At 38.8% G+C, this 13,589-nt stretch overlaps 2 protein-coding genes across 2 annotated transcripts; both read left to right on the top strand.

The window, feature by feature from the left end:
- The first annotated feature begins 5,211 nt into the window (after positions 1 to 5,211).
- Positions 5,212 to 5,795, top strand: LOC131997133 (inducible metalloproteinase inhibitor protein). The gene is made up of 2 exons (XM_059367531.1): positions 5,212 to 5,359; positions 5,452 to 5,795. Exons 1-2 carry the CDS (start codon positions 5,287 to 5,289, stop codon positions 5,643 to 5,645), a joined length of 267 nt encoding a protein of 88 aa, XP_059223514.1. The 5' UTR covers positions 5,212 to 5,286; the 3' UTR covers positions 5,646 to 5,795.
- A 6,528-nt stretch (positions 5,796 to 12,323) lies between these two features.
- LOC106084169 (27 kDa hemolymph protein) lies at positions 12,324 to 13,231 on the top strand. Its single transcript, XM_013247682.2, has one exon. The coding sequence runs from the start codon at positions 12,335 to 12,337 to the stop codon at positions 13,229 to 13,231; it is 897 nt and encodes a 298-aa protein (XP_013103136.2). The 5' UTR covers positions 12,324 to 12,334.
- Positions 13,232 to 13,589: the final 358 nt, after the last annotated feature.

The following is a 13,589-nucleotide window of genomic DNA, read 5'->3' as shown; positions in this document are numbered from 1 at the left end:
TTATTATACCGAAAGCTATACTGACCTCCTTCTTACTTCCTTTCAGTAATAGCCTCGTCTTCTCACGATCTGGATCTCCCCATAGGATTTTCGCCGTCCAACCGACCGTTTCGCTGTTCCTTAGGGCTACATGCGTATTCGTCGCCGACGCCCTTAACTCGGACTGCGTCGCCTTGAAAGGCTTCGGTTTATTGACGGCAGTCCTCTAGCCTTTACTGCAAAATCGTCTGCTTTTTCATTCCCTTTTATTCCGCTATGGCCCGGCACCCAAACGATGTGGATCGTGCCTTACTCAGAGAAGGCGCTCAGCTCAGCTGAGATATACCAGGCGCGTTAACAGGTTGCGGATAGTGGAATGCTCCCTGTACGGAGTAGCTGTGATTGCAGTCGCGGATAATCAGCAATATCGAGAGCCGTCGACGGCTCTGCTATAACTACTATGGCACGCGAGGAATTGACGCCTTTAAGTAATCAATGGCTTTAACGTTCTTACGACTATCGGTCCTATGAACCGCAACAAGCTTGCTTAGCTATGAGCTTAACGCATACAAATGTGGTTACGATAACAGCAACAACAACAAAGGATAATGGTTTTAAACACTTTGCATCTATCACAAGTCACGTAACTTTTTTTTTAAGCAAACAGGGCTGGGTCAGTACTGATACCATATGGGAATTTTCCTATTGGGGTTAAAGCGCCAACCATAACCCACAAGTACGGGAATTGAGAAGTTCTAACTAGCAACAAATTGCCATAAAAAATTGAGATAACTTATCATCTTAAGCGCAGTATGCACTTCTGGTGAAATTTTCGTTCCCGGTGCCGTTACCGAAAATCTCGCTTAACAGGGTGACATAATAATCACTGGAGAATTTTTTCTTGCAGTTACGAATGAAAATTTATGTTTTAATAGCTCCATGAAACATGAAATAAAGTTATTTGCAAATAAAAACGAATAATCACAGCACATATGTACTTTATTAGCCAAAAATGATTAAAATTTGGTAAAAATTATAAATCGATGTTTGTCGCCATCTTGTATTCCACACAATTATTTTTCAGTGGCAACACAAATGTCTTGACTGCAACCGGAAATTGCGCGACAGGTGCATACTCAACAGGTTGCGGATAGTGGAATGCTCCCTGTACGGAGTAGCTGTGATTGCAGTCGCGGATAATCAGCAATATCGAGAGCCGTCGACGGCTCTGCTATAACTACTATGGCACGCGAGGAATTGACGCCTTTAAGTAATCAATGGCTTTAACGTTCTTACGACTATCGGTCCTATGAACCGCAACAAGCTTGCTTAGCTATGAGCTTAACGCATACAAATGTGGTTACGATAACAGCAACAACAACAAAGGATAATGGTTTTAAACACTTTGCATCTATCACAAGTCACGTAACTTTTTTTTTAAGCAAACAGGGCTGGGTCAGTACTGATACCATATGGGAATTTTCCTATTGGGGTTAAAGCGCCAACCATAACCCACAAGTACGGGAATTGAGAAGTTCTAACTAGCAACAAATTGCCATAAAAAATTGAGATAACTTATCATCTTAAGCGCAGTATGCACTTCTGGTGAAATTTTCGTTCCCGGTGCCGTTACCGAAAATCTCGCTTAACAGGGTGACATAATAATCACTGGAGAATTTTTTCTTGCAGTTACGAATGAAAATTTATGTTTTAATAGCTCCATGAAACATGAAATAAAGTTATTTGCAAATAAAAACGAATAATCACAGCACATATGTACTTTATTAGCCAAAAATGATTAAAATTTGGTAAAAATTATAAATCGATGTTTGTCGCCATCTTGTATTCCACACAATTATTTTTCAGTGGCAACACAAATGTCTTGACTGCAACCGGAAATTGCGCGACAGGTGCATACTCAGCTTTAAATAGTATTTTTAAATAGCTTAAAAAGCTTTAAATAGTATTTGAATACCCCTAATGCATTTCAATGATTTCAGTGCACCCTGTGATTGCTTAGCTGACAGTCGACTTAGCACAGACACAAGCCACAGTGGCTATTGTGAATGATGAACGAAGAGAAGAAAATTTAGATAGAACCAATAGGTGATTGTTTTTAAGCAAGAAAACTAAAACAATATTTACTGCTGCTATAAAGTGTTACTCTGCTTGATTTTTGTTGTAACAAAAATAACTTTGAGTCATTATTTCAGCAAAGAAAACGGACTACATTTAAACCTATGACGAAACACCCCACAACGCAGTTATTGATTGGTTGAATTCTTCAAACGGAATAGTACTTTACAATATGGTTGCTATTATTAAAAATGTCTGTTAACCACAATGGCTGGCAGCACATGAAATAAATTAAATGGCGCTGTTTTAGGTTTCACAGACTGAATTGCGCAGATTTCAGATAAAGGAGCACAAACAACTGTGTGTTATTTGAGGGTGATTCACAATGTCTAAATTTCTCTATTGTGAATTATGTATTTCTTTATTAAAAGAGAATTTTGAACGCGAATGTTTAAACCGATCATAGCTAATAAAACTAAATTAAAAAGTGTAAAACGTCCTATAACATCCATTAAATACGAGATGAAATTTCATTCGATATTTAAGCGCACTCGATCACGTATGCGGTAATTCCGCACCGGCTCCTCTGGTCCCATCATACTCCGTTTGACGTTGTGGACTTTAACCGCTGTGGTTGGAGGTGTTGCCTTTCTTTTCTATAAAGATTTTTTCATATTTTGATTGCTTGGTCTTCCCTTTGGCATAGTAGCGTCAGTTAGAACATGTACACGAAATGAATTCTGTACCGACTGTGGCTCTCCATGTCAAACTCTATGCTCTACCCTCAATCAACACTGTCTCATTGTGAATGTCAGATGTCATGATGGCTGCTATTGCAATAGTGGCAATGCGTGAAATGATCAAGGAGTTTGTATACCAATAAAACAGTGTCCCCGAAAGTTAGTGTTAGTGTGTTTAGCCCACCACCCAGAGGCCTTTCTATGTTTATGCCCCAAAGACAAAATTGAAAAGAAATTTTCTTTATGAACGAAGAGGTTTACCAAATTTTTACCTAGACAAATCTAGCAGCGAAAAGAACAAATTTCAATCAAAACAACAATACATACACCAACAATACACCTACTTACTTACTCGACAAGCGCCTCGATCTTCTACGCTCATTCTTAAATCTCTGACACGAAGTTTCGAGGTGTCTCCCACCACTTGGTCTTTCCATCGGGCTTTTGGTCTTCCCGGTTTGCGTGTACCAACGTGTTTGCCTTCAAAAGACTTCTTTGCTGGAGCTTTTTCATCCATTCTGACAACATGACCTAGCCAACGCAGCCGTTGTATTTCGATGCGTGTAACTATGCTATCGTCGTCATACAGCTCGTGGTTCATACGTCGCCTATGTTCTCCATTATCGCAAACTGGTCCCTATATTTTACGAAGAATCTTTCTCTCAAATAGTCCAAGCACTGCCTCATCTGCTATCACAAGTACCCATGCCTCACAATCATATAACAACACGGGTAGTATCAGTGTCTTGTATAGTGTAATCTTTGTTTGCCAGTATTATTCTGTGCTTTATCTCAAAACTGGTGTCATTCACCAATTCACAATACACCATTTACGAAACCTTTGAAGCTACATCGAAATATGGTCCGATCCCAAACTCGTCAGGGACGTTGAAGAATCTAATAGTGCATAAAACGGGAGATTGTATCCAAATATGGTCCGATCTACACAATATTCTGGATGTGTAATACAACTCATTGTACCAATATTCTGCGAAATTAGTTAAATTTATGGCTTTTATTCCAGTGACATTCATTCTCATGGTCAAACAGCCTGTAGCTCCCCTTTGGGAGATTAATGAAAAATGCTCCTTTTGTGGGCCCAAGAACTTAAATCGGGAGATCGGCCTATATGCGAGCTATATCAATTTATAGTTCGATGTAGCCTGTCTTTGAACCTAAGCTGCCTACGGACAAAAAAAAAATCTGTGCAAAGTTTCAACTCAATATCTCTATTTTTGAAGACAGATTTTCAATAGGCACACGAACACACCGATGGATAGACGGACGGATTTGGCTGGATGGTCTTAGATTTTTACGACGACCAGGAATATATGCTATGGGGTCAGAAATGGATAATGGATTAACCCCTTAGTCCATTGTGTCCCTTTTATAGGACGTTTTTATTTCTTTGAAAATTTTTTTTGATTATTTTTGATGAAAAGAAGTTAGAACATAGCAAAATTTACTGTTGTTCTATAATTTTGATCAAATTTCAACTTTAAAGTTCTTGTTTACTAAAAAAATGGAAAAAATGAAAAAAAAAACTTCTAAAAAAGCAAGCGTGGCAGGAGAGTAAAAGCAAGAAAAATCAACTTAAAATTGATGTACGTTAACGGGACCAATAGATTTATTTTTCAGGCTTTTGGAAACATCCCAACAATGTGCCCGTTCGAATTATGATAAATTTGAAGTAGATTGGCCTACATTGAGCTTACTCTCTGCATATCGTTCTTCATAAAGGTTAAGACTACTGTTTCAAAATTGCTTATTTGTCGCCACTTAATTCCAAGAAGATGAAATAAACTTTGCTAGGGAGCTTTATGCATAAATGGGTTAATATCCCCCCATACTTTGGTGGTGGGTATACAAATTTTCTCACGACAAAATTTCAATGAATTTTTCCTCAAAGTTTGACTGACATTTTCTCAAAAGTTTAAATTTCAATAAAATCTTCTGAGTTACAAAATTTTAAGGAAATTTCGTACTTATTTTACAGAAAATTTTCTCTAATTACAATAAAAACTCTTAACAAACATTTCTCTGAAATTAAAATTTCGATAACAATTTTTCAAATGACAATTTCAATAGATTTAAATATGATTTTTAAACTTTAATATTTTGAAGCTTTAGATGAATGATTAAAAACTAAGCATATTAACCAAATCTTTATCTTCTTATTGATTTCCAAAATGGTCTTTAAAAAAGTAAACATAGCTTCATGCTGTAGATACTTATACGATTTTCTTTTATAAACTACGTAGAACGCTCATTTCATTTGTAAAAAGCAATCAAATGCGATCTCTGTGTTGTTGAAGTCTCTCATCTGGTCTCTGTTTCGTGAGTTCTTTCAATATGTCAATAAAAAGTTCTCTTCGAAATGGCTGACAGTCATATAACACAGATAAAAGCTGATGACTCGTTGCTTGTGGAGTCAGTTGTGATTCAAAATAAGGAACAGAAACATCTGTGTGCTAATTAATTGCAATTAACAATGGCCAAAACTAGTTCCCGTAATCTCATTATAATCTGTCTGACGTTGTGGGCTTTGGTGGCAGTGGTTGGAGGTATTGTTTGTTTGTTTGTTTTTTTTGACGACAATACGATTATTATTTGATTTTATTGATTCGGTTTCTCCCCTCCCGCCTTTACTTTGCAGCGGTTGCTAGGAGTTGTCCACAAAATGAATTCTATACCGACTGTGGCGATTCATGTCAGACAGAATGTGCTACCCTCAATAAACCCTGTCTTATCGCACATTTCAGGTGTCCCGATGGCTGTTACTGCAATAAAGGCTATGCACGAGATGCCAGCGGTGCTTGTATACCAATTGACAAATGTCCTTACAGTTAGATAAATGTCATATCTTGAATGAGCCAATGCATAATTTTGATCTAATAACTGTTGAACATAACGAAATTGGTTGCTGTCTTTTTATTTTGTCGCCATTATGAAATTGCAAAGAGAAAAAAGTTTACATTAAAAGAAATTTACATACACGAAGGTCAAGCTTGTAATAGCCTTAATTCGCGAACACGATTATATGGGGTCTATGTCTACTTAAAAACTAATCTGGATCGCTTTTAGTCTCATTGATGGAGGACATGAGTTAACTCCGCGTACTTAATTTCAGCGCAATGGGTTAATCAGCGAGGCTTAAGAGGCTCAGCAGTCAAATTGGTGAAGCGCTTTGTGTGAGGGCAATATCTAATTATGTACTTATCAGAGCCGTACTTGGTGATGGTTTTGGAGGATATAAGTATGTCTCACACATCAAATCGAGCAAAAAGTCAATATCCGTAGTCGTTTGTATGGGGCTATATCCAATTATGAAAGAGCGATCCCCACCGACCTACGTCGTTGCAAAGTATCTGTTAATGATTTCGATAGAAAGGCTACATCGACTTCAGGTGTCAAGATGGAAAATAATTTTATTTTACTTTTTAAAGTGTTACTGAAATAACGGAATTAGAATAGCAGCTGCGAATAATTGTCCTACTATATTGGGTTGCCCAAAAAGTAATTGCGGATTTTTCATATAGTCGGCATTGACAAATTTTTTCACAGCTTGTGACTCTGTAATTGCATTCTTTCTTCTGTCAGTTATCAGCTGTTACTTTTAGCTTGCTTTAGAAAAAAGTGTAAAAAAAGTATATTTGATTAAAGTTCATTCAAAGTTTTATTAAAAATGCATTTACTTTCTTTTACAAAATCCGCAATTACTTTTTGGGCAACCCAAACACCAGTAATGGATTTTCGATCCTTATAAGGTTTAAATGGGGATAATGCATGTTCGGGCACATCCAATAAACAAAAAAACCCGCATTAAATTCGGCCGTGCTGAACTTTGGAGACCATCTTCCATGGATACATTTGTAATCCTTTTATATAACATCTCTAAAATACCATAGTTATAGCAAAATAGGGGCGATTTGAATCAAATTTTATTTATGTACAAATTTCAAGGAAGGAATGCAAATTTTGCCCATGAACCTTCCACTAAGGAACAGGGACAAACTTCTCACATATCAATGAGTGCAGTCCGATTCAGCGTCATAGGCGGACAAGCTAACCTCTGCGCTACGGTGGCCCGATGTGGTCCAATCACGCACAGATCCTGCGTATGTTAATAAAAAAGGTCTATGCGAAATTTCAGCTCAATATCTGTAGCGTGATAGCAACATACGTTTGGACAGACAGACAGATGGACGGACAGACATAGTTAGATCGTCTTTGAATTTTACGACGATCTTGAATATATACTTTGTAGGGTGGGAAATTGATGTTTGTATGTGCTGCAAACGAAATGGTAAAATGAATATTCCCCCTAAATAAATGCTGAAATTGTGTTCGAGTCGAAAATCTTTTGGGCGACAAAAAGTTTTGACTTCTTTAAGTTGCCAAACCCTGATGATGCATCACCGGTTAAATAACAAACTGTGTCGGATAGACCGGCTTCTTGCTTGGGAAGGTATACTCCCTTATATCAGCATGCCCTATATACCAAGTGGGAGGTATACTCCCTTATATCAGCATGCCGTATATACCAAGTGGGATGGGGGGTCGCAACGGTAACCGTAGCACACGCAAGGCGCTAGATTTCATCCCATTTGCCTTTCATTCTTTAGAGGCCACTGTAGCGCAGAAGTTTGCATGTTCGCCTATGACGCTGAACGCCCCGTTTCCAATCCTGGCGAGAACATCAGAAAAAGTTTTTCAGTGGTGGTTTTTCCCTCTAAATGCTGGCGACATTTCTGAGGTACTATGCCATTTAAAAAAATAGTATGGCAGCCATGTAAAAACTTCTCCCCGCAAGAGGTGTCGAACAGCGGCACGCCGTTCGGACTCAGCCATAAAAAGGAGGACCTTATCATTGAGCATAAACTTGAATCGGACAGCATTCTTTGATATGTGAGAAGTTTACCCCTGTTCCTTAGTAAAGGGTGATTTTTTTGAGGTTAGGATTTTCATGCATTAGTATTTGACAGATCACGTGGAATTTCAGACATGGTGTCAAAGAGAAAGATGCTCAGTATGCTTTGACATTTCATCATGAATAGACTTACTAACGAGCAACGCTTGCAAATCATTGAATTTTATTACCAAAATCAGTGTTCGGTTCGAAATGTGTTCATTCACCGTAACGTTGCGTCCAACAGCATCTTTGAAAAAATACGGTCCAATGATTCCACCAGCGTACAAACCACACCAAACAGTGCATTTTTCGGGATGCATGGGCAGTTCTTGAACGGCTTCTGGTTGCTCTTCACTCCAAATGCGGCAATTTTGCTTATTTACGTAGCCATTCAACCAGAAATGAGCCTCATCGCTGAACAAAATTTGTCAAAATTTGAACACATTTCGAACCGAACCGATTTCATGATGAAATGTCAAAGCATACTGAGCATCTTTCTCTTTGACACCATGTCTGAAATCCCACGTGATCTGTCAAATACTAATGCATGAAAATCCTAACCTCAAAAAAATCACCCTTTATGTCTTGTTGGTGCATTACAGCCGCATTGAGGTAGAGCTGGCAAACTATCGATAATGGCAAGATTTTATATTGGATATTTCCAATAATAAATATCGATAGTATCGATACTATCGTAAGTTTCGCATCTCCTATATTTCAAATGAAAATTAGAAGCAAAAAATCGGGACATCAATTTATATGGAAGCAATAGAAATTTAATAAAGTCAGTTGGAAGTCATGGAAAAAATGATTGTAAAAAATGTTTGCCTAACCGGATGGAAATTGCGCCCTCTATACGCCCAACTAATCTTGGAAGTCATGGGGAAAATCGTTGTAAAGAATGTTTGCCTAACCAGATGAAAATTGCGCCCTCTATAGGCGCAGTGTATTTTAGAGGATACATTCAAGGTAGGATCGCTGATTTTTGTTCAATTTTGCAAACAATTGCATTTTAGCTATAGTATCGAGAGGAAAAATATCCATTGATATTCAGACAAAAAATAAAATTTCGATAGTGCCATCAATATTTTGCCAGCTCTACATTGAGGTCGACACTATCTGATGTACTGCATTTAGCGCTGCACCTAATGCCTCTGGACATTGCGGCTAGACAAATTGCTGCGACAACTGCTGTGAGGCTAAGGGAACTATCTCTTTGGTCATATGGCGGCTACGTACTTGATTCAATGACCGATGTTCCAGGCAGTGTGGATTACACATTGCCTGAGCCTCTTTTTGATAGAAAGTACTGTACCACTTTTCCTGATGAAACCGAATGGAACAACGATATCCCTGGTAATAGAAGTTACAGAGATTTGTATACGGATGGTTCCAAACTTGCCGACCAGCTGGGCTTTGGCGTGTACTTTGAAAAACTAGAACTGCTCATATCGAGAAGGTTACCCGACCACTGTAGTGTGTATCAAGAAGAAGTTGTGGAGTGGTTAAGATGTAATGTCATTACGTCTATTGGCATAAATATATTCTCAGGCAGCCATTAAATCTATGGGAAACATATTTCTAAATTAAAGAACCGCCCTCGACTGTTTCAGAACGATCAAAGAGATGGCTGAACAGTTCAAAACACACCTTTTCTGAGTGCCGGGCCACAGAGATATCCCAGGGAGTTGTAGAGCAGACGGGCTTGCGAGACTAGGAACTACCTTACAGATTCCAGTGCAACTGGAATTTGTGGGTATGCCTCTAGCGTTATGTAAGCTAGGGCTTCGGGATCAGGCCCGATGAAAGAAGTGTTTATTTTTAACTTTTTTTTTTGTGTATAGATATAGCTCCTATACAAATTGACCTCTCGATTTGGCGTCTTGATTCCCTAAGACTGCAATTTTTTCCAGTTTGACCAAAACATTCTTGTAGAGTATGGTCCCATCCGGTTTGGACCATCCTTTACACGAATGTTTAACACGATAGAGATTCCACATAAACTGATTTTCTGATTTGTCTTCTTGAGCACGTTTGCAAGAAAAGAGAAATACATTTGCCGAAGTATTTGAGAAATGCAATCCATAGTGAAGGGGCTTTTATATTCGGCCCTGTCAAACTCAACGCAATTTTGCTCATTATATTTATGACTTTGTCAGCAAATATTTATTTCGTCGTCAAAATGGAGTTTAGAACCTTTCCTTTTTGTGGCTGGCGCATAGGTAGCATCCAATAAATTGAGCTACAGATCTCCTGATCTCTACATGAGAAGGTCTTTTTTTATTTGCGTTAATTGCGTTAGCATAGCCACGATCCATTGATCTAGCTGTGGTGAAGTAATTTTTAAAGATCGTTGTATAAATGACAGCCCAAGGATAGGCACAGTGTAATAGTCAGTTTTAGAGTCTAGTTGTGTTTCTCGCAGATATGAAGAAAGTGGCCCTAAAGGCCTTTACATTAGTTTACCTTGTTTATTTATGCTATCCAAAGTCTAGGGAAATTGTTGAAATTGAATTTATCAATAAACTTAAACTTAAATGCGGCACACTAAATTTCCCATGAATATTCCATTTAGGAACAGGGCATACTTTTCTCATATCAATGAGTGCAGTCCGATTCAAGTTTAAGCTCAATGATAAGGGACCTCATGCCTTTATGGGGCCCTTTATGCCGAGTCCAAACGGCGTGTCCCATAGCGACACCACGTGGTTGAGAAGTTTTAACATGGCATTATACCTCACAAATGTAGCCAGCATTAGTAAGGGGATAACCACTGCTCTGCTTTTTAGTGGGTTGTGTGCAGGGGAAATTTTGCTAAAACACGGAGTTTGTAAATCATCTGAGAACTTTTGAAATATTTCCGATTCTTATTCTCAAACTGCAGTTCTTAGAAAGACAAATATAATGGAATTTTTGCATTCGCATAAAATGCTGATTGATGATGGGTTTTTATTATACCCTCCACCATAGGATGGGGGTATACTAATATTGTCGGTCTGTTTTAACTCCTCAAAATATTCGTCTAAGACCCAATAAAGTATATATATTCTAGATTGTAATCACATTTAAGGTCGATCTAGCCATGTCCGTCCGCCTGTTTGTCGAAAAAGCGCCAACGCTAACTTTCGAAGGAGTAAAGCTAGCCGCTTGAAATTTTGCACAAATACTTCTTATTAGTGTAGGTCGGTAGGGATTGTAAATGGACTTTGTCGGTCCATGTTTTGATATAGCTGCCCTATAATCTGATCTTGAATCTTGACTTCTTGAGCAACTAGAGGGTACAATTCTTATCCGATTTAGCTAAAATTTCGTATGAGGTGTTTTATTAAGACTTCCAACAACAGTGCTGAGTATTGTTTAAATCGATTCATAACCTGATATAGCTGAGCACTTAGAGGGCGCAATTCTTATCCGATTAGGTTGAAATTTTGTACGACGTCTTGAGTTATGACTTCCAACAACTGTGCTAAGTAAGGTCTAAACCGGATATATAACCTGATATAGCTGCCATATAAACCGATCTTGAATCTTGACTTCTTGAGCCACTAGAGGGCGCAATTCTTATCTGATTTGGCTGAAATTTCGTGACGTGTTATGTTATGACTTCTAATAACTGTGCCAAAAATGGTTCAAATCGATCCATAACCTGATACAGCTGCCATATAAACCGATTTGGGATCTTGACTTCTTGAGCCTCCAGAGGGCGTAATTATTATCCTCCCATGACCATGAAAATACGTGTCAAATTGGGTCCAAATCGGTCTATAACCTGATACACCTCCCATATAAACCGATCTCTCTATTTTACTTCTTGAGCCCCTAAAGGGCGCAATTCTTGCTCGAATTGGCTGAAATATTACACAATGACTTCTACTATGGTCTTCTTCATTCAATGCAATTATGGTCCGAATCGGACCATAACTTGGTATAGCTCCAATATTATAGCAATTCTTTTCTTTTGACCTTTGTTTGCCTCCAAAGAGATATGGGGAAAAGAACTCGACAAATGCGATCTATGGTGGAGGGTATATAAGATTCGGCTCGGCCGAACTTAGCTTTTACTTGTTTTTCTCTGAAACAGAGTGTACCAATTTAAATTGGCAATGTAGATACATGCATGGAATACCCGCTAATGGTGTCATAGCCATTCGAGAGCCAATTTGTAGTGGTCACAAAAAACTGCGTCTTATCGCATCTTTTAGCTTTTTGGGGTTTGATAAGTTAAAAATCGGCATTCATACCAGCGGATAATCTCTTGCGCTTGAATTGGTCTTTCCGATAAGATATCCGTGGTGACAGGGTATGGTGCAGTGGCCGACTAAAATGAGCCCTAAAACCGTTTATTTGAAGCGTCCAAAGTTAAAGTTAGAAATTTATTACAAAAATTATTTGACATTCGAAGCTTTTAAATAATTCACAAAACTGTACGAAGCTCTATTTGCGAAATTTTATATTTTACCCTGTTTTGAGAAGTGCACCTGTCACAAACTTTTCTAATGGTTAAGAAGTATTTGTGAAAAAGTAGCATGCTTACCGATAAAGGTCTGCTTCCATTGAGAGTGGTCATTGGAAATTTGCAAGCAGTAGCATTTAAGTTCTCAAAGGGTGAATATTAGCTTCCAATTCCATGGCCAAGGTGTGTACGATTCTCGTTCTTCTCACCTCATGTGCTCTGATTCAGAACGCAAGTGCCCAAAATGCGCTCGAGTTAGAAAGTGAACTTCAAGGTTATTTACCTTCGAATCGGGGCCAATCTAAATTTTCCCTGCAAGCTGCCAAAGATCTGCTGGAGAGGAAGTGCAGCAAAGTTCTGCTAAATAGCACAGCTTCAACACAATTCGAGAAGTTCGAAAGGGCTGGCCACAAGTTCTTCGAGTGTGTCAGCAACATTGCCAATGCTACAGAGGTATTGGAAGAAGTGGAAGCTGCACGCCCCACAGGAGATCTGGATTTGGTTATTGTGAAGTACTGCCAAAGAATTCCCCAAGCGAAGAAGTGTCTAAACGAATTCAATGAGCAACTCTTGGTATGTTTGACTCCAAGCGAGAGGATTGAAAATGCCAATATGATGCGTATTTTCACATCGCTGCTGGATGCCCTCTGCCATAAAAACGGCGATTCGATAGCCCTTTTCATAGCGGAGGAAGGTCCCGAGTGTTTAGAGGCCAACAAGGATAACATTGTGGAGTGCATGAATGCCACATTCGCCGCATACCTGCCCGACGAGGTGCCTGCAGAGTTGCCAGAACTGGTCATAGGCTCCAAGCAGTGCATTGAGCTGCATGACTTTGAGCAATGTGTACTGAACTATTTGGAAAAGTGTAAAGAGGTAACTCCATCGGGCATTGTGGAGTCCGTCTTTAGATACTTGCGCAGAGAAACCATATGTCAAGTTGAAATTGAAAAGGTGACATCCAAACATCAACGCAATGGGGCGATGCTTGCCCCCAAGTTGGCATGGCCAATGTTCGCAATACTGGCGGCAATATTGGCCTCACAATCAAGTGTCAAGTTTTTACTGTAAGAGTGTGAATAAATCTTGTGAAGCAAAAAGAGCCAACTTTGATTATTTAAAGAATTGCCCATTTGAGCAAGACAAAGGCAAGGATATTAGCGCAATTTTTTGTCAGTATTGTTTCAATGTCGAATTGCAATGGCCTCCTTTTAAGTAATTGCCAAGTCATTGCATTACATTTTCTTTTCGCTAGTGCCTCTGTGTTTTAGTTGCTTCTCTTGCCGAATATAAAACAGCTTCTCTTGACAATTTTCAATGCTCACGTTCTTGGGTGCTATTATTAACATTCCATGTAGTGTGTGTGTGTGTGTGCACCTCGTTGTTATGACGTTATGGCATTATGCTGGGGTTTGTGGGTAAAACAATT

Source organism: Stomoxys calcitrans, chromosome 4 (assembly GCF_963082655.1).
Source record: "Stomoxys calcitrans chromosome 4, idStoCalc2.1, whole genome shotgun sequence".
NCBI classification, from domain to species: Eukaryota; Metazoa; Arthropoda; class Insecta; order Diptera; family Muscidae; genus Stomoxys; species Stomoxys calcitrans.
The sequence above is the reverse complement of the archived record's forward strand: the minus strand, read 5'-3'. Positions and strand labels throughout refer to the sequence as shown.